The sequence below is a fragment of the Sinocyclocheilus anshuiensis genome, unplaced genomic scaffold (genome assembly GCF_001515605.1).
Source record: "Sinocyclocheilus anshuiensis isolate Anshui unplaced genomic scaffold, SAMN03320099.WGS_v1.1 scaffold1589, whole genome shotgun sequence".
Lineage (NCBI taxonomy): Eukaryota > Metazoa > Chordata > Actinopteri > Cypriniformes > Cyprinidae > Sinocyclocheilus > Sinocyclocheilus anshuiensis.
Genome location: NW_015538004.1, coordinates 40,690 through 60,710, shown reverse-complemented (window position 1 = coordinate 60,710; position 20,021 = coordinate 40,690). Strand labels below are relative to the sequence as shown.

General features: G+C 35.3%; 1 protein-coding gene across 1 annotated transcript in view; it reads right to left on the bottom strand.

The window, feature by feature from the left end:
- LOC107677049 (calcium/calmodulin-dependent protein kinase type II delta 1 chain-like) overlaps positions 1–20,021 on the bottom strand; it is a 92,831-nt gene that overhangs the window by 39,193 nt on the left and 33,617 nt on the right. The window contains exons 5-12 of the mRNA XM_016471843.1: positions 11,956–12,028; positions 7,389–7,491; positions 6,338–6,421; positions 5,266–5,360; positions 4,342–4,464; positions 3,363–3,446; positions 2,885–2,927; positions 2,109–2,143 (exon numbers count right to left, since the gene is read on the bottom strand). Of these exons, the coding sequence (XP_016327329.1) occupies positions 2,109–2,143; positions 2,885–2,927; positions 3,363–3,446; positions 4,342–4,464; positions 5,266–5,360; positions 6,338–6,421; positions 7,389–7,491; positions 11,956–12,028 (640 nt within the window). The remainder of the gene's footprint in view (positions 1–2,108; positions 2,144–2,884; positions 2,928–3,362; positions 3,447–4,341; positions 4,465–5,265; positions 5,361–6,337; positions 6,422–7,388; positions 7,492–11,955; positions 12,029–20,021) is intronic.

Below are 20,021 nucleotides of genomic sequence, written 5' to 3'. Positions count from 1 at the left end.
CTAGGATGACTTGAGGGTGAGTAATTTGTGGGCTAATTTTCATTTTTGGGTGAACTAACCCTTTAACTTTTCAGTTAATCTGCCCAAGTGTGGGTGATATAACCAAAATAATATAAACCCTGCCATTTATATGCATCATTTAACCATGGCGGTGATACACAGTACAAAATAGAAATTAGGCTTTTCTCTTAACTAAAATTTTATAAATGTAACAAAAAACAAAACAAAGATTTCCATATTATTGCATAATGAACTTATAACTCTAACTTGCAACTACTATAAACATATCCAGCTTTTTCTGCACACACACACACACACACACATACATATATATATATATATACACACACACACACACACACACACACACACACACAAACACAAACACAATTAGCCACACACACACATATATATATATATACACACACACACACACACACACACACACACACACAAACACAAACACAATTAGCCTTCTCACTACACCAAACTGATATATAAATGTACAGATTTCATACCTTTCAAACCATACATATTTCCATATCACCATAATGTATCACTAACTCCAATATTATTTGAGATAATTGCATTATTATTATTAATTTTTTTTTTTTTAAATCCCTTAAAAATCAAGGCATATTTGACATATGTTCTTCCAACATAGGCCTACTTTGATACTTTCAGACACTCTAAGCCTAATATTGAATACAATTTTGGATACAGCCTATAACTTAAAGGTGACATATCATGAAAATCTGACTTTTACAGGTTTTAAGTGCTATAATCAGGTCCCCGGTGTATCTACCAACCAAGGAGCGAGCGCGTCAGATTTCGCTCCCTTAGTGACGTGGCAAAGGGATCTCATTATAATATTACCACCCCTTAATCTGTAAATTTCCACCCACGGTGCCATCAATGTGATTTGCAAGCGATAACTGTTTACCAGCTCTAATGCCATGGCGAAAGTTTGAGAAAAATATGCTAAATGGGGTATTTTGAGCTGAAACTTCACAGACACATTCTGGGGAAACCAGAGACCTATATTACATATTGTAAAAAGGGGCATAATATGTCTCCTTTAAAACACTGTTCCAAAACTCATTCAGGACAGATTAACACTGCTTTCACAGGGTTTGAAAGGCACAACCCATGTGTTAGCTGATATGAGTTGGAGACACAGCTGTGAATTGGAGTGTGAGATATAAAGATAAGGGTTACTCAGTGACCCTAAAATGCTGGACCTCATTTTTTATTAAAAAAGGGAGAATTAAAAAATGTTAGTAATGTGAATACTGAAAGCAAACAAGTATGTAGACAATGAGCATTGTTTATAAAAAGAGGCGCTTCAGGATTTACATTATATACATAGGCATACATAAACAATGTATATAAACCCAGCCAAAAAAAATAAAATCTGTGTCTATATGTGCCCACTGGAGCTGACCCACCCTCCAGAAATCCTTTCTGAAGCCCTGAACCAAAAGAGCATTAATGTGTGCACATGCACATGCTCACTCATTAAACACGCTAAGCAAACATGCATGTGCAATTGCTGACCAGGAACCAGGAGCAAGCTTCAGTGTAAATGATTATTTATGTGTATGCATGGGAGTGTATGCATGTAAGAAATCATTAGAAAAAGAGGGGAGGTAAAGACAGATAAAGAGAGTGTAAAAAGTTAATCAAAATTGTGTACGCATAAAGTTAGGAGCTACAGTGGCAATGTGCCTGGTGGGCATTATAGATTATGAGTAAAACACTATTAAAAAAAAAGTGAGTAGTTCTTGCCTATGCACTCACTGCCACGAAGCTACAGCATTCTGGGTGGTATGCTAATTTACTGGCCCAAAATAAAACAGCTCTGTGATATGTTTAGTGTAGGTCCAGGGGTGAAGCATCAATACATACACAGTGGGAATACTACTATGGTTCATGCCCATTTACCTGCTGCAAATCACTTACTAAATACAACTGGGTGAAAGGTATGTCACCTAATTAATATTCTTGATTTTTTTTTTCTCTAGGCAAAAATAAGAGTTAATGTCCGTGGCACATAAAGTATGTGTCAATGTTTAATATTTAGCTTAGGTTTACATACAGTAACCTACCTTAACACCATCAGGCTTCTTGTATGGATTCTTGCCTGTTGAGTGAAATGAAAAGAATAATTGTGAACATAAAGAGGGATAAAAAAGGAAAGGCTTAAGGGCAGACAAGGTTAGCGTTTACTAAAGTTAAAAATAGTACAAAATATGACAGTTTCAATCACTGTGCTTCACGCACTCATGATCCATTGGCCTCAAAATCAAACACCCTGAATGAATCGTAATCAAAGATTTGCATAATGTAATGAAATATGATTAAGAAGCAAATTAAATATTTTTGTGTCAGTAAGACCCTGATTTTGTAATAAGACAAAAATTATTCACAATACAGGGAAATACTACTTTTGAAACACTTTGTTATAGGGCTGCACAATTTAAAAATAACAATAATAATAATAATAAAATCATGATTATTTTGATAAGCATTGTGATTGCTATTTGAACTGTGATATAATAAATATGTAATTTTGCTGGTGCTTTGGATATCACAAGCTTATAGCACAAAAATGCAAACATGACACTGAAATAAGTATATGCACACTAAAATTTTATTTAATTAAATCCTAGCCTTTCACAGTTTAGTAATTGCACAAGGCCAATCTGACCTTAAATCAACAATATTTACAGCCCTACTTCAATGAAAATGTTAAAATCTTCTGTATGATCTAAGATGCTTTACATCTTCTCAAACATAAAAAAAGCATAACTCCAACTTTTTGACATGATTCAAAGAACAACTATTAAAAAGCAAATGCAAAGTAAACTGAAGAGTTTCTTACTTGAGAAGTTCCGTGTAGCAAGCATTGTAGTAAGGATAGCACCCTAAAACAATCCAGAAAGAATAGAAAGGCAAAGATCAATCATGAGTCTTTGTAGCTGTGTAAAATATTAATCAATGCTAGTGGATAACGATTAATCTAGTTAAGCCTTTTAAATTATGTAATTCAGGCTAAAAACCCACAAGGACTAAAGTCAATATGAAATAAAAATGCATTATTTATTTTCTTAATGGTCCTGCTCTTTTTGCATATAATGCACATTATTCTACATATGGTAAAAATTCTCTTCATAATTTTTCATAAAAATCAAACCCTTACCCCCCATCCATCTCTTATAGAGAATACTTTTCACAATCAAATACATTTATAATGGGTAACAGCCCCATGAAGTGCTAAAAAGTGCTTTTTTGTGGTTATTAGTCATTAGTATGTTAGAATGTTGTGCGAATGTGCATTTGCATGACTCTGTGTTTCTTACTTTAAGCTTCCTCCTGGCATTGAATTTCTTCAGGCATTCCACTGTCTCCTGTCTGTGCATCATGGATGCCACTGTGGAACGTTGCTATGATACAGACAGGTAAACAATAAATGAACAACTGTTTCAGATCTATTATTAAACTCTATATTTGTAGGCTAAATAAATAAATAAATACATAAATGTCCTGCAAATTATTGATAATCAATTGAAGAAAAGGACAGGGGTCACTGTGGGCAATAAACATTTGGGGCACATTCATTAAACAGTTGTACCACTTGCAATTCAGCTCAAATTTGCATTAGACAGATGTATGCCATGGATACTGAGTCATTATCATTCTTTCCAGAAGAAACCTATCTTCTATGCAAATATTATCCATTTGTGTACACAAAAATTAAGGTTTTATTACCACCTGTGAAAGAAAAATAAATAAATCTTTATTTAAAATACAAAGGTTTGTAGATTTTCTAGCAATCATGGCGTAAGTTGCTCATCAAGACATCACAAAATGGGTAATTTTTCTGTGTCCTCTTGTGTGACACTTCCTCAAGATTTAATTTTGTGCTTAATTTTCTCACAAAAGGTTAGCGTTTTGGGTTGAAAGAGAGCTGAACTGGATGATGACATCACTAAATCCTGAATCATCAATGAACTGACGTTAGCTGGAAAAATGACTGTTTGTTATTGTCCTCTTGCATTATTGACAAACTATTTTCCTGTTTGACACTGTAAAGCTGCTTTGACAATCAGTTTTGTATAAAGCGCTACACAAATAAAGGTGACTTGACTTGACTATTGCATTGGAAGTTGCGGTGCCACAGGAGCTAAATGTAGAAGCAATTTTCTGTCATGTCTGTACCTCCCTAACCATATTTTAAGGGACAAAACATAAAAAAATAATTAGAAATCTAGGCAATGCACCCTTTTAGACAGAACAGTAAACGTGTGTGTGTGTGAATGAGAAAGTAACTAGACATACACAGATCCAGGGGTGTTTGAGGGCCTCAGCTGCTGTGATGCGTTTGGCAGGGTTTATAGTCAGCATCTTGTTGATCAGATCTTTGGCCTCTGGTGTCACTGTGTCCCACTCAGGAGAAGGAAACTAGGAAAAGAAAGCACACACACACACACACAGATTCAACAGACCTTAGGGGCTGTGCTTTGATACCACATTGAAAAGTGGAATTCATTCCAGGATCTGGGGAGCCACAGTATGTTTCTTATCCTTATCACACGTGATTCAGATCATCAGCTTGCTAGGAGAGAGCTTCATAAACTGAACTGAGTGTGAGTGTGTGAGATAAAAGAGACACAATGTGCACAAACAGGATTGAAAACCATTGACATGGCAGATATAGTGAACATTTAATTGGTCTAAATTTGTCTTAAATTGATGCTGCAGCATTATAATGCACTATTCGTGTTTAATAATTACCATAATGCATTCAAAAACTCTGCATGCCCTATCAATAACAGATAGAGCCTTTCAGAAGATTAGGTCCATAGAAGCCAGATGAGGCAATGTATGGAACAGTGTTTGGGGAAATAATTTAGTCTCATCCAGAATTACTAAATAGCTGGGCATCTGAGCCAAGCTGGACAGAAGCCAATGGACTGCTCATTCTCTGTTACTCTCTCCTTCACTCTCTGATGGAAAAGTATGATTTGCCTAACACATAAATTACACAACAATTATGATTTGCATTGAGTTACTATATCTGTTTCTTTCACATTTTTAACTGTCAGAGTATCAAATATACAGTAGATAATTAGATTAATGAGGACAATATCTAGTATTATAAGAAGGTATAAATGAAGCATATTCAGCATTTCTTAAAGAATCAAGTATGTTATGGTTACGCTATATATATGATATACTATATATCTGTGTAAGAAATCTTACATCATATGCACCAGCTTTGATCTGCTGGTAAAGTCGATGTTGGTCTTCATCCCAGAAAGGAGGGTAACCCACAAGAAGGATGTACAGAATAACACCTATTCAAGAAACAAAATAGTAAGAAAAACGTATGTAGGTATAAGTTATAATAAAGTATATTATATTAATATATAATATAGTCATATTTTATTATATTATATAAAGATAGACAGTTCCTGCTTCAGACTGAGACCATGGACCACCCACAGACTGCTTACTAACCACCCAAAACGAAAGTACTTTTATAATTTAGTAAATTCTAATCTGATTGGCTAGAAGACAGTTGGGGTTCAGATAGTCACAAAGTCTGAATAAAAAAAAAAATCTGAATATATAAATCATTATGATCAAACATACTGGTAGACATACTTTGTCCGTGTAATTTTGTGAGAGCAATTTTACAAGCGTGATTTTACTGGGATATCTAAATAAAACTTTTTTTTTTCCTATGACTTTTTCTTAACAAATGTAAGGTCAGATACCAGTTGAAAGATGTGCTCCTTTTAACAATTGTTTGCTCATCAAATTTCAGAATTGCAAAGGGTTTGCTATTCCAGCAACTGCAACAAGTACAGAAAACATAATTTGCTAACTGGTTACTCATGATTTCATCCACTCTCATATTATTCTGGATTTCATTTCACAGTTTATCAAATATTCACTGCAAGAGACTCGTGGTAAACTTTAAATGTGTAAATCAGAAGAAAAATACTTTTATTTAGACAGCTGGCCCATTATGATCACCATAGTGCCAACAAAATTAAACTAACTGAATAAAACGTCAACTGTTACAATCAAACTGTAACTCTCCATTTATAATTATATTTAAGCATGCATAACTCTAATGTACGTAATGTACATACAAGTATATTTATTTATTTTCTTTCACCAAATCAGATATAATTATTTAGTGAAAACAAATCTGTAACTAGGACTATAAAGCAATGGATCTGTTATGTTATGAACATTATGTACAGAAATACAATTTAGTTGCCAGCAAAAAAGTTCCACAAAATGCCTGTGATTAGCAACCTACCACATGCCCACATGTCCACTGGTTTGCCATAAGGCTCCTTCCTGAGCACCTCAGGAGACAGATAACCCGGAGTTCCAGCAAACCCTACAAAAAATTGCACAGACCTCAATTAAACCTAACTGGGTTTTTTTCTTCTTTAAACAGTCTACAAAATAATGAGCTCCCCCTAAATTCTCTCTTAAGAATTTACTTAAGGCATTTTTTGACTTTGGATTGCAGCCTAATTCTAAAATAACTTTAGTCCCTGACGTCCCATCAAGCCCCAGAGGCAAGAAGCCTATAATGAGAAAGCAGCCAAAGAGGAAAACTGGAGCTGAGTGTAAAGCCCTTGAGATCATTGTAATTAAACGGTAACACCATCAGGGTTTGTCCAAAAGTAAGACTAATCACACAACACCCACATAAAACTTAGTGATAATAATAACAATAATTATCATCATCATTATTTTTTGTGATTAAAGCCATTTTAGAGAACAGGCAAAATATATTTAGATAAAGATTATTAATAATAGACTAATGACTTACATGTCTTCAAGTGTCTGAATGATACAAGCCATTAAAGTTGTAAAATTATACTTAATAATACATAATTTGACAGTAATAACACAAAAACACTTTTCTCCCTAGACTATCCCATAACATTCACTAACATCACAAAATATTGAGAAATTACATTGAAAAGTTGTGCGCTTCAAAATCTAAAGTAATACACAAAAATAACTATCAATAACGTTTTTACATAATGTAATTGGATTTAATTTTATAAGTATCACCAACACTTCCAGAAGAGAAAAGCAGGAAAGAATGGGCATGCCTTAGTTTATCTGGAATATGCTGATTACATGTATACAGGAATATTCAAATAGAAGTGGACTAGGTTCACCTCTTTTTTTTTTCAGAATAAAGGTTTAGCCATATGAATCTTAATTGGAAAAATTATAAGCATTTTAACATTCTCTGATTATGTCATTGCACATTCTGTCTTGTCAGCACAGTATTAATATATTACATTTTTAAACCAGTGTTGTTAAGCCATTTGGTGAATACTAACCAAACCACGCTTGTTGGTCTCCCTGCACCTCAATAGCCAGCCCAAAATCAGCCAGTTTCACTGCTGCGCCCTTCAGTTTGCTGGCCAAGAGAAGATTCTCTGGCTTTGGGTAATATATTGAGAGAATTTATACAAATTATCTGTTATAGACAACAAATGACATCACTCGTCTTCAACGATCTGATGTCTCATAGAAGACTTGGGTCAAAATGTACAGTTTTAAAGAAAATGTTTAAGAATACCATGTACTATGAAAAGAAAGATAATGATTTTCCCCCCCTTGATTTCCAAAATTATGATTTTTTCCAGAAACAAAAACAAGGGAATGATTTCTGCAAATAGACAAACTCTGATACAACATATTTTGAACCAAGTCTTCCAAAAACATCAGTACAGCCTCTAGGGTTATGCAGCACCTCATGAAGAGCTTTGTGACCAGACCTGAGTAATGTTTTGACTGAGCAACAACAGTTCATTTAAAACTCATTTAAAAATGAATAATAACACAAACAATACTGTTGTAACTTTGATGTAACAAATGGTGTTTCATTAGAAATCTCTGAAAAAAAGTATGTGTGCAAGTGATTTTTTCAATGTTTCTCATAAATGTTATAATATGCATGTGAATGATATTTAAATTTCTTTGCAAAAATAATAATTTGTAAGCAAAATGTAATAGGTCACTAGCAATTACTGCATAGCCCATTAAGACTGGAGGAAATAATGATATAATATTCAACACTGCACATGACAATTTATGTTTGTTATTTTTGTTATAGATGTTGAAAGAAAGAAATAAAAGAAGAAAGAACGAGAGAGAGAAAGAAAGAAAGAGAAGAAAAAAGAAAAAGAAAATTAATGAACTAATAATAAAGCATAGACAGTACTTCAAACAAATGTGTATTGAAAAATTTCAGACAACCCCTTTCATATGAGCCTTGTAATACATTCATGAAGCATATTACAATATGTAATTACTGATACAAATCTATTATTTATAGTAATTTTTTTTTTATTGTATATTTTTTTATTACGTTTAGAACTGAATATCCAATAATCGATACATTGATTAGGACTCTTATGTCAGGGGAGTCTAGAAAGAGAAGTCAAAACTTTACCCAAACTCATTTTCTTGTGATTATTGTACAACCAGGACATTAGCAAAGGTTATAAGGCTAGTTTGTCAGGTGCAGTTAGTTGTTTCAGCATTCACTTTATGCCTTGGGAAGATCAAGGGGCTAACATGCTAGTGCAATTGAAACTGTCATGCAGTCATTGCATTTCCGTACCTTATAAACAACCCAAACTTTAGTATTATATAATGTACATGTTTTTTGTCACAAAAAAAATGTGTGAGCTGGATCACCTAACCCCAATCCTACACTAAACCTACCCACTTCTCAATAACATAAAACACTTAACAGGCAAAATCACAGGTATGTATTGCTTAAATATTTATTTACAGGTATTTATTAATACTCCAATATGTTATTTCATCATGGCAATATTCCCATACTCATTGTGTCTCTGTATGACATCAAAAGTAATGGAGCCCTGCACGTTGAAAAATGACGCTAAAGAGGTACCCTGAGCGTTAAAAAGTGATGCAGAGGGATCCTGACCAAATGTCAATATGTGGCAAGTTGGGAGTGAGAATGTGTTGCCCTGACATGATGCTAGGGTATTGTGGTCTTGTAAGTGATTGGCAAGGAGCTCCACGGCTAACCCACTCCATAGCAGGTTTTGTTCTGGGTAAGAGATCTCTCAAACCAAAACTGGATCAGCTATAAGCAAAGTGCCATATCTGACCAATAAATTCAAGTTTCTCTTGCTCCACATTAAAGGACACTTAAAAGTAAAATAATTTTAAAATAATTTTAAAATAGTACATCATTTTAAATTTTAAAATCGCAATGATATTTACATATTAATTATAAAATTATACCCTCAGTCCATTACACACGAGCAAATACAGTTTAAAAATTAATAAGCTTTTAGTTTAAATGAGCATAAATACAGATGTAATAAAACAACGATATAAAGTAGACTCTGCTTTTGAGGACAACTCTTTTCTTCTTGCTGTGTTTAAATTCTTCAAATGTTTCCTAACAATCTCTTCAACTTTGGCAGAAGAGAGAAGTGAATCATGCTGACTTACTTCCAATACTTACTTTCAGTTTCATTATGTTTCACAGCATCTGATTGCTGTTTGCTACTGATTTAACCAGGAAAATATCCCGATGAGATACATCTTTCAAGCACCATAGTTGCACCACTTGCTCCATAGTTATTCACGAACTCAAGATCAAATTTTACAGAGAAAGTTGAAGATCAGCATCATGGTACAAACAAAGATTGAAATGATTGATTTGGTTTTGCCAACTTGAAACCAATCCTGCAACCCTACATTTGTTCAGCTAGCATACAAGCCCCTGGAGGGCAACCTTCCTGCAGACATCAGTTCCAACCCTGCTCTAACACACCTCACTGTTGCTTTCAATTCTAAAGACCTTGATTAGCTGATTCAACTGTTTGATTAGGGTTGGAGTTCAACTGTGCAGGATGGTAGGCCTTCATAAGCAGGGCTGAAGATCCTCCTGATTCGGAGAGCCATTGCACAGTTTAATATCACCTCCTTTACTACAATATATTTGTAATTTTGAATGTCACTTCCACAAGCATCTTTATAATAAACATGTGCAGATAGCCATTGTTTCATGGACAGACAACACATAGTTTTCATGTTTACTAAGCCTTGCAGATGAGGTGTGCCATTGTCACCAATTTTGCGGCCTACAACAGCAAAATTATTCATGGGACTAATTGTGGGCAGTCAGGACGTATTTTAATTCTCAGTATCTGGTCTTTCCAATCTTAGCAAATTAGAAACTAGTCTTGACTTAGCAAACATCACAGCTAAGAGGTGCTGTTCTTTACAGAGACAGAAGCTACATGTATTATACTCAGTTTCAGCATCAAATACCCAAGGCAAGGGAGGAAACACGAGGACTGCAGAAGTTAATTACAGGGGTGTCAAGATAAAATAAAGAATAGCCGGATGTTGTCCTTTGTTAGAGAAGTGCACGCAAGAGAGAGATAATGACAAATAGAGTAGATTTGATAACAGATCTATGATACCCCTAAGGATAATTTGAACAGCAGAATTTGGTAGTATATTATTGCAAGTGTTCTTTTGTTGCCCTACATATTAGCATAGTAAAAACTTCCCCATTCCAAATCATAAGATCTGCTCTACATGACTAATAATTTCTCCTCATAATTGTACAATATTGCTTTTTGTAAATGGCTGTTATACAATCTTTTCAGGTGCTCTATATAAACCATATATAACTTCAATAAAATTAAATTACATGACTTTCTGAGAGCAAACCTCCAACAGCTCATTCTTCAAATTGTTGGACAAGTCATAACAAGGTAAGATAGACCTCCTTTTAGCTAATAAGCTTTCAAGTAACATTCCTAAACAGGGAAAAACTGAAGAAAAAACACTACATCCACAACTGTATGCTGTTTGCTTTTCAAATTTGTCCCTTGACATGCCTGGTAAGGACTAAAAACTCTGATTAACATGGAAGAGAATGATGTGCTTGCTAATTTGTTGCGCTAATGCCAACAACACACATTTATGTTGTTCCAAACAATTCACCACAGCTATTAAATCTAATTTGTGCTTGTTCATATTCAAATACCTGTGCAGCCAATCTCTATGTGCCAATGTTGCCTATTTATAGAGCATTTTAGAGCTTGACAGTTTGTGGTCAATGTACACACTGTACAGTAAAATGGTTTAGAATGACATGAGGGTGAGTAAATTACTATTTAAATTTCTGGGTGAACTCTTTCTTGACATGAATGTAAACCTATATAAGAATGCAAGACTCTTGCCCTATGATCTTTGATATTTCAACCTGAGAATATTTTTTTTCCTAAATTGCTATGTTTGTCTGTAATGAACAATCATATATGATGACTATCATATATTGCACAAAAACACAATTAAAAAAAAATAGTAATATACAGTATACTGTATATTACTTACTGTTTTGTGTCTATTGTCTTTGCTTTGTTTTCTGTTCTTTTTGTTGTTGTTGTTTTTCTTTTTATGGTGCAAGTCACTGTTCACCATGGTAACTATATGCCAACAGCCAATCACTGAGCAGAATTCAGGCTGATGCAAATTCAGGTGAAGATAATAAGAGGAGGGAAAACAATCTCCTGGTTGCACCTGGCTCATTTGATTGGCAAATTAGCACTGACAAGAGCTTGTGGTGGATTAGGTCTAAAGGACAGAAAACACCATTCCCACCTAAACCTGTGTAGGCTTAATTTTTTATATCACTGATTGCTTGATTCCCATCTCCAAGACAAACCTAGACTTCGTATGTTACTAAACACTTAATATAATCTATTATAATCTTACATTTTTAGAATTACAATACCATAAGCCATTTGTAGCCCTTAGTAAAGGCCACACACGATACTGGATCTATATAAAAGGACAAAGAAGTAAGACTTGGTGTTTAAGACCCTCAGCGTCTCTACTCACCTTCAGGTCACGATGGACCACTCCCATCTGGTGGCAGTGGAGAACAGCCTCAAGGATCTGCTGAATGCAATGACTGCATGCAAACACCAGGGGGTGTGGGTTAGTGACAAGCACACACTCACTATCTGTGCATATCATTGAGAGTAAGGGAGCATGGGCTTAGAGGTGATGAACATGACTCAAATGGACTTCTCATTACTTAAAGTTTCAGTGTTGCATGATTATGAGTGATGCTTTGCAGTAGGGCTGGGTGATATTTTCAAAAGTACATTAATTGAAGAAATACAGTATACTGTAAAATCCTAGTAAAACAATAAAGCTATTTATTTCTATGTATGGAAGATTAATACAGTATTTCTCAACTCTGTACCTGGAGGCATACCAACAGACATTCTGGATGTCTCTCTTTTTTGACATATCCATTTCAGGTCTTGGAGTTTCTACTAATAAGCTAATGAGTTCAATCAGGTGTGTTTGATTATGAAGAGTGTCTAGTGGTGGTGTGCTTCCAGGAAAAGGGCTGGGAAATATTTTACATCTTTTATTAAACATCTACACATGGAAATTGTTTAATTTATTGAAGAGGACAGTTCAACAAAACTGATTCAGAAAATTCACAAATAAGTTCAGATTTTGACAACAGTGAATGCACTGACTCAAAACAACAATTGGCTAGTAAATCAAATGAGGGGATATTAGGGTATTATCATTATTTAGTTGATCAAATTGAAATGGCCAAATAAAAGCCCATAAAGATCAAGTCACGCATTCCCTTCTTTGTTTAGACTTTTATGTTGAAGTTCATGATTATTCTCTGTTCCTTTTTGCTATTTTATGCTGCATTCATGCCATGTCGTAATTACCGTAATTACAAAATGACAACATGTGACATTCTACTCGAAGCTGCCCATGTTCTCAAACTCAGAGGTAGCGCCAAAATGAATCTGGCGACAGTCAGGTGGTGCAGCTTCACATGGTTCAAGTTGTAGCTCTCAGAGTTTATAAGTTGTAATTACGAGTTCTGGAGCATGTGAAGGCTTTTGCATTGATACTGTTGCCATAAAAACACATAATTCAGCTCAGAGTAGAATGTCACATGTTGTCATCTCTGAATTACGTTAACTATGACATGGCATGAAGGCAGCTTTAGTCCTTTGTAGTTTTACTTTATGATTGGTTCCCCTTTATCGTCTCCGCAGGTGTTCTATGTTCTTTGTGTCCAAGCCATGTCAGAAAGATCATATTTATGAGTTGAATGCATATGAGGACTTCACCATAAACCCTTTCCTGTCTCAATGTTGACCAAAGCATAGTATGTTTAAATAGTATGCCAAAAGTCCCCAGATGGTCTATTATTTCTGGTCCTTTTTAGAAGTGTGGATCAGTGCACACTCTTAATGGCTGATATTGCCCACAGCCCATTGTGCTTCAGAGGACAGCAGTGGATGCGCCTGAGACCAACGGCAAAGTAGAATTGCCCTGAAATGGGTTTGAATGATTAAATCAATGTCTAACTTGATGAAAAAAAATATTTCTTTAATGTTATGTTATATTTCATCTGATAATTTTTATAAAGATATGAATATCACAATTGCTAAAACATATACATTTGACCACTAATTATTAAATGTATAATTTTGCTAAAAACATGAGCAGAGTTCTCTATATTATTTAAACATAGTATACAACAAAAAAATTGCATTAATATATATTCACAAATATATCGCAAATTTTTACATTTCTGCAACTGGCAGATATTTTTATCCAAAGCAATTCTCAGTGCATTTAAAGTATACATTTTGATCAGTACATGTGTTCTGGAAAATCAAACCCAAAACCTGGCATTGCTAGCATCATGCTCTACCAGTTACAGGAACAGATTAATATGAGGTACTTTATTGCCCAGCCCTACTGTGAAGTATTAAACTTTTGAAATATTTGTATGCTATCAAATATAGTTATATATTAGAAAATAAAATACATTGCCCATCTATTGTTATCATTACCTCTTTTGTCTTGCTCTCCAAATCTCAATCCAGAAGTGGTGTTTGCTTGGGTGACTGTGTGCTTGACCCACTAAATCACTGACTTATGGGTTCTGATACCCGTTTTGCATTTCAACCAAAAAGGGCACAGTCACCATCAACACACATATAAAAGAAAATACAATCCTATAGAGTCAAACACACAGCCCCCGACTAAGCACATTTCTGAGGTGCTACATGCACAACCTTAGCTCCGAGGTCATCAGTTGTGTTTTTACCCCTCAGCCCACCACCACACACATATCTTGGTGTGTAGTTGTGTTTTGAGGGACCAGTTTGGGGTGAGTAGAGGAGGCTTCCACATTGGGAACCAACGGTTTATTTTTGTTGTTTTTTTTAAACAATATTGCCAGCAGGTTGGAGGCTAATGTCTGTTATACTAACCTTCAAGTCTCGATGTACAATGCCATTTAGGTGACAATGATTAACACTCTCTAGAATCTGCTGTATGCAATGACTGTGAGAAAGATATAGCAAGGAAGCCAAAGAAGAGAGATTAAACAGTTCAGCAAGCACAGTTAGAAAATAAATGCAGCTGGCAACCAGACAGTGCAAACAGAAAGCAAATTTAGCTTGGGCAGGAGCAAATACTGTACTCCAGTGAAAATAGTGTAATATTAATAATTCTAAACAAAGATGCATTTAAAGCAATAGTTCACCCACAAATGAAAATGTTGCCATTTTCAGCTTAGCCTCATATTGTTGCAATCACTGTTGACTTTCTCATTCTTTCTTTCTTTCTTTCTTTCTTTCTTTCTTTCTTTCTTAATGTGGAATTATTATTACCTCGTAATCTGAAACTGCTACAACTGGCCTGAATCAGTGGTTTCAATGATTCCAATGGTTTCTATGATCTTTCTTGAGCTTATGATGCATTTCAGAAACACAGTCTAGATCAGCTGTGATTCAGATTCTGACTGGTTTTGTGAATTGGATGAATCGATTCATTGACAAGATAAGAAAAAACAAACAAAAAAAACCTATACAGTGGCATAAATAAGTTTCAAAGATTCAATTATCTAAATATCTGGATTTCTGCATTAATTACTCATAAAAATTGCTCAGTTATGCAGATGAGATGGGAAGTGTGGGTTGCACAGGTAACCTGCCCTTTAAATAAAGGTGTGCAAACCCTATTTACTGACAAATCTATTCTTCTCAAGAAATATGGGATAGTGAATGGGTGTCAAACTTAGCTCTGGCAGGGCCACAGTCCTGCAGAGTTAAGCTCCATCCTGCTCCGAAAAGACGGGCATACACGATTTCGGAGTCATATGACTCTTTTTTTAGTGTGGTCGAATTTTAGCTTTGTCATGCGTGTTGTGTTGTGCAGTGTACAGGGGGTAATGAGAGATGATTAGCCTCTCCTGAGCGGCAATCGGATGGTCGGATGAATTTCTGACATGTCCAAAATTTTGGTCACCCCTCGTTAGGGTATTGCACAGTTGAAACAGAGCTACGAACCGACTGCCCTAAACTCAGTGTTTTTACCCTCACTGTGCCTGCATGAAAATGTAAGCCCTTCATTTAAGGCAAGGGGAGGGGCGACAGTAATACTGCCCGCTGTGTCTTTCTTGCGTCTCATTAGGGGAAAGAGGCGAACACCTGTGCTGCATTTTTAATGGTATCTATAAAGGTATGGGGTTTGGTGTTGTTTGGGAGGATTTTGTATGTGAGGGCTGCTGAGCTTCTTGCCAAGGCTGCCATACCGGGACGTGGGCTTGATGTTTCTTTGCGACGTGTGTGAAGCGATTGGGAGGGATAGTTTGCAGTTTTGAGGTTTTCCCTAACTAAAGTTTGGCAGCCGCCGGTGGGTTTTCCCGAACGCTGTACCCCATATCCGGTGGCGGGTAAGAAGGCCAGCAGCCCATTATTTGCCTTTATCTATGGTTAATTGATTTGTGGGGGTATTTAGTGTTTTAGTCGCTGGGGAGGCCTGGTTTAATGTGACTAATTAAACGTAGCCGGTCCCCCAGCGTTTGTATTTGTGTATATGTGTTTGTAGTTGTGTGTGTGTGCGCGCAGGGGGTATTAGTGCAGGTTATCCTTCATGTGCCATCTTCTATTTTATCTTGACGACAGCTAAGTAGTTAGCCAGAGTGGTTTTGGCATGTATTGAATGATTTTTCTTTTGGTGTGTATTGACGTGTGTTATTTAACTGATGCACCTAGGAATTGTTGTACCTTTAGTGTTTGCCGTGTAATGAAATTGTGTATAATTGGTGGGCACATGCATTTTAATGTGTCAAAACCCTCTGCTGAATACCTTGCTGCACGTTGATTGCCTATTTGTCCGGGGTAGCTTGTCATTTTTATCAAATACATTACTAATTGAAATACATATGTGACAATCATCTCAACCTGCTGCTGTGCCCTTTTGAGGTTTTAATATTTGTCTTATTGTATAAGAATAAAAGTGCTGTATTTGTATTCAATAACGTTGTGTGCTTGAGTCTTCTTGCTATTGGTGCCCAAATAAATTACCTTGTCCAGTCAGGATCCTTTTGGCCTCTTCTTTGACTTTTATTGAAGTGTTACAAAAACAGAAACAAAACAACGGCGACATGGCGTGTGGTATGAATGGAGGCTACACAGTTCTGCGTTCGGGGGGTCTCACGTGTTTATTGTGAAAAATTGAAGGGGGTCTGAATACTTTCCGTACCCACTGTATATTGTGAGTAGTCAAGTTGCAGCTCGACGATCAGACTTGAGCTTTGGCTTGACATCGCATGCAATTTACTCGTACAGTGAGAGATGGTATTTAACAAAAACACTGCAAAAATCGCACAGTTTATGCCTAGCTTAATTCTAAAGAACTTGATTAGCTGGTTCAGGTGTGTTTAATTAGAGTTGGAGCTAAATTCTGCAGGGCTGTGGCTCTCCAGGTAGTGAGTTTTACACCCCTTAGTGTGAACCATGCCTTGATCCCAAAAGCTTTCACAGGACCTCGAAAAAGGGATTACAGAGATGCACAAGGATGGAAAATGCTACAAAAAGCATTGCTAAAGATAAGTGTTGAAAACACAGTAAGATACTCTGTCTACAAATGTGGAAACTTTTTTAAACTATTGTTACTCTCCCTAGGAGTGGGCATCCTGCAAAGATCACTTTAAGAGCAAAACTGGCAACTCTGAACGAGTTGAGAAAGAACCACAGGATAACAACAAAAGACCTTCAGAAAACTCTCAGTCATTGTTCCTGTGCCCAATATCAGAGAGAAAAAAAGCACTGAACAAGAATATTGTTCATGTAAGGACAACATGTTGGAAACCACTGCTGCCTAAAATACTGAGACATGTGTTAGGTTTTCCCAAGACCACTAGGATGTTCCATTGTGTTTCTGGGAAAATGATTTGTGGACAGTTGAGAAAAAAAGCTGATTTTTCTTTTTTTTTTTCTTTCTTTTTTTTTGGGGGGGGGGGGGCAAAAATAGCTTTATTTAAAGGAAAAATGGCACTGCACATCAACACAAAAACCTCAACTAACTGGGAAGAATGGCTGAAGGAACATCATGATTTAGTGCTGCTTTACTGCCTCAAGGCCTGGACACTTTGCAATCACTGAAGGAGAAATTAATTCAAAGTGTATCGAGACATTTTACAGGGGAATATCAGATGTCAGGACAGTAATTCATAACTTCAAGCTTTTGAGAGGTTGGGTAAGGCAGCAAAACAATGGCACACAAATAAATAAACTAAAGAATGTCTAAAAAGAAGAGAATATGTTTTCTTGAGCCCTGATCTTAAGTCAATTAAGATGCTGTGACATAACCTAAAGAAATGCTATCAAGATAACCAAGAAATATTGATTAAATGATGGGATGGTCCAAAATTTTAGAGATGCTGCTGCTAGCAGAGGATTTATAAGTTACCAAATTCAAGGATTTACTTACTTTCTCCATTCTGCAATGTGAATGATTACTCAGTGTATTCAATAAAATGTAAAAAGTACCATTTTTTTGTGTTATTAGTTCCATTAGATTGTGTTTGTCTATAATTGTGAGTTAAATAAAAAAATCCAGATGTTTTCAAAGGATTAAAAACTTATTAATGTAACTGTATGATCTCGCATGAATGGCCAAGAAGAATGGAGGAGTAAATAACCACCTAAAAACGTTGGTGTTGCTCACACAAGCTTGTATTATTTTAGAAGAACTGGCATATTGAGTCAGCTGGACTACATTTATGATACTTGTATGATGCATTTGTGTCCTTTTTGCAGCTTGAATGCTTCAGTCTTTGTTAACTGTAACTTCACAGCAAAGAACATATAAAAAGTCTTAATTTCTCATTTTGTGTTACACAGAAAAAAGTCAAATGGGGTTGGAAGGGCATATGGGTGTGTAAAGGATGTAAAGGATGACAAGTTTTCATTTCTGGGTGAACTGTTCTTTTATAAAATATTAATAAATATAATCACAGAAGCACACAAGACAAGCTTAAACAACCCAAATTAAGATAACACCTTCAGGAAATAAGCAGCACAGAAAGAAAAGAATTGGAATTTTAAGCAAAAAAAATAAAAAACCTACAGACAGACATTACAAGTAACAAATACATTGGAAGACATTGCAATGCAGACACTTTATAAAATTTCTTCTCACAGTTGGGTTTAAATGCTAGAAAACATTTATTTCTAATACATGAACAATATTACAAAATTTGCTCATTCACTGTTTCTTTGACAAGAGTACAGATATGATTGCACCCACAACTGACTGAGAAAAATAACAATATTTTGCACACACAGACAGTGATAATAAAATATGGTTCTTCTGTTTTGTGAATTACGAGGTTTGCACTTTACATTTTATAAGTGAATGTTTGGAATGTTCTGGCTTTCATGCAAATTAAGCTCTTACCACACACTGTAAAAATTATTGTGATTTTAACAGTAAAAGGCTGTAAAAATGCTACAGTAAAAACCTGTTAATTGGCTATCAGAAAGTTTCCATACTATATACAGTGAAAACTGTAATCACATTTAATGTAATTTTACAGTAAAATACTGTTAAAATTACGGTTTTTGGAAGTGAAAAAGAAAAACTACTTCATATTGTTTTTTTTCGTTGAAATAACTTTCCACTCTCTGAGCTTTGATACATCATGTGACTTTCTCATCACCACCTGTTTTTGGTGGTTATCAGTATTACAATTGTTGAAAACAGATATTAGTACTTCAATATGCTGGTTTATTAACATTACAGCAGTTAATGAAATATGTTTTTTTATTGTTAATTTAAGTCTGTAAAACCTAAAATGTTGCTACTATATTTTTAATGATGAAGTTCTGGCAACCACAGCTGCTGGTATTTTACCGTAAATGTCACAGATTTTGTTTTTTACAGTGCAGAACACAGTTTGGACTTTACGGTCAGTTTGTAAAAATAAGCTAAAATTGTGTTTACATTAATGCACTTACAATGGAAGTCTAGGGCAAGGTTTTCTAGAGAGTTTAAAATCATAAACATAATTGAATATAACTCACTTATTAATTCTTCTGCTCTGCATGTTATTTGAGCTGTAGGTCTCTTTTTTAAGAGGATTACTTTGCTAGACAGAACTGTGAACCATGAACTGCAATGCAGGCCATACAAACAAATACAAAACAGTAAAAGAGTGAAAATGGGGAAAACAGCAAGGTTCAAGATAACACTAACTACAATTCAGAAAAGAACGTCCAGAACTGGCAACATAAATGATAAACAAGACTTTTGCAAAGAAGCTGGGCTATATAAGCAGTCTACTAATGAGGGGATGAGATTCAGGTGTGAAGGAAACACATAGGTTAGTATTCTGGTGATGGCTCCCTCATTTGGTAGGGGAGGGAATGACAGGTGCAGAAGCAGATATAACGGATGCAGTGTCTAGCCCTATAAACTTCCACTGTAAGTCCATTATTGTTTGAAAGATAAAAAAAAATACCACAAAATTATTTTCTGTGATAATTGACAACATGCCACAGATGTTGTCTGTAGAGCTTCATATATATATATATATATATATATATATATATATATAT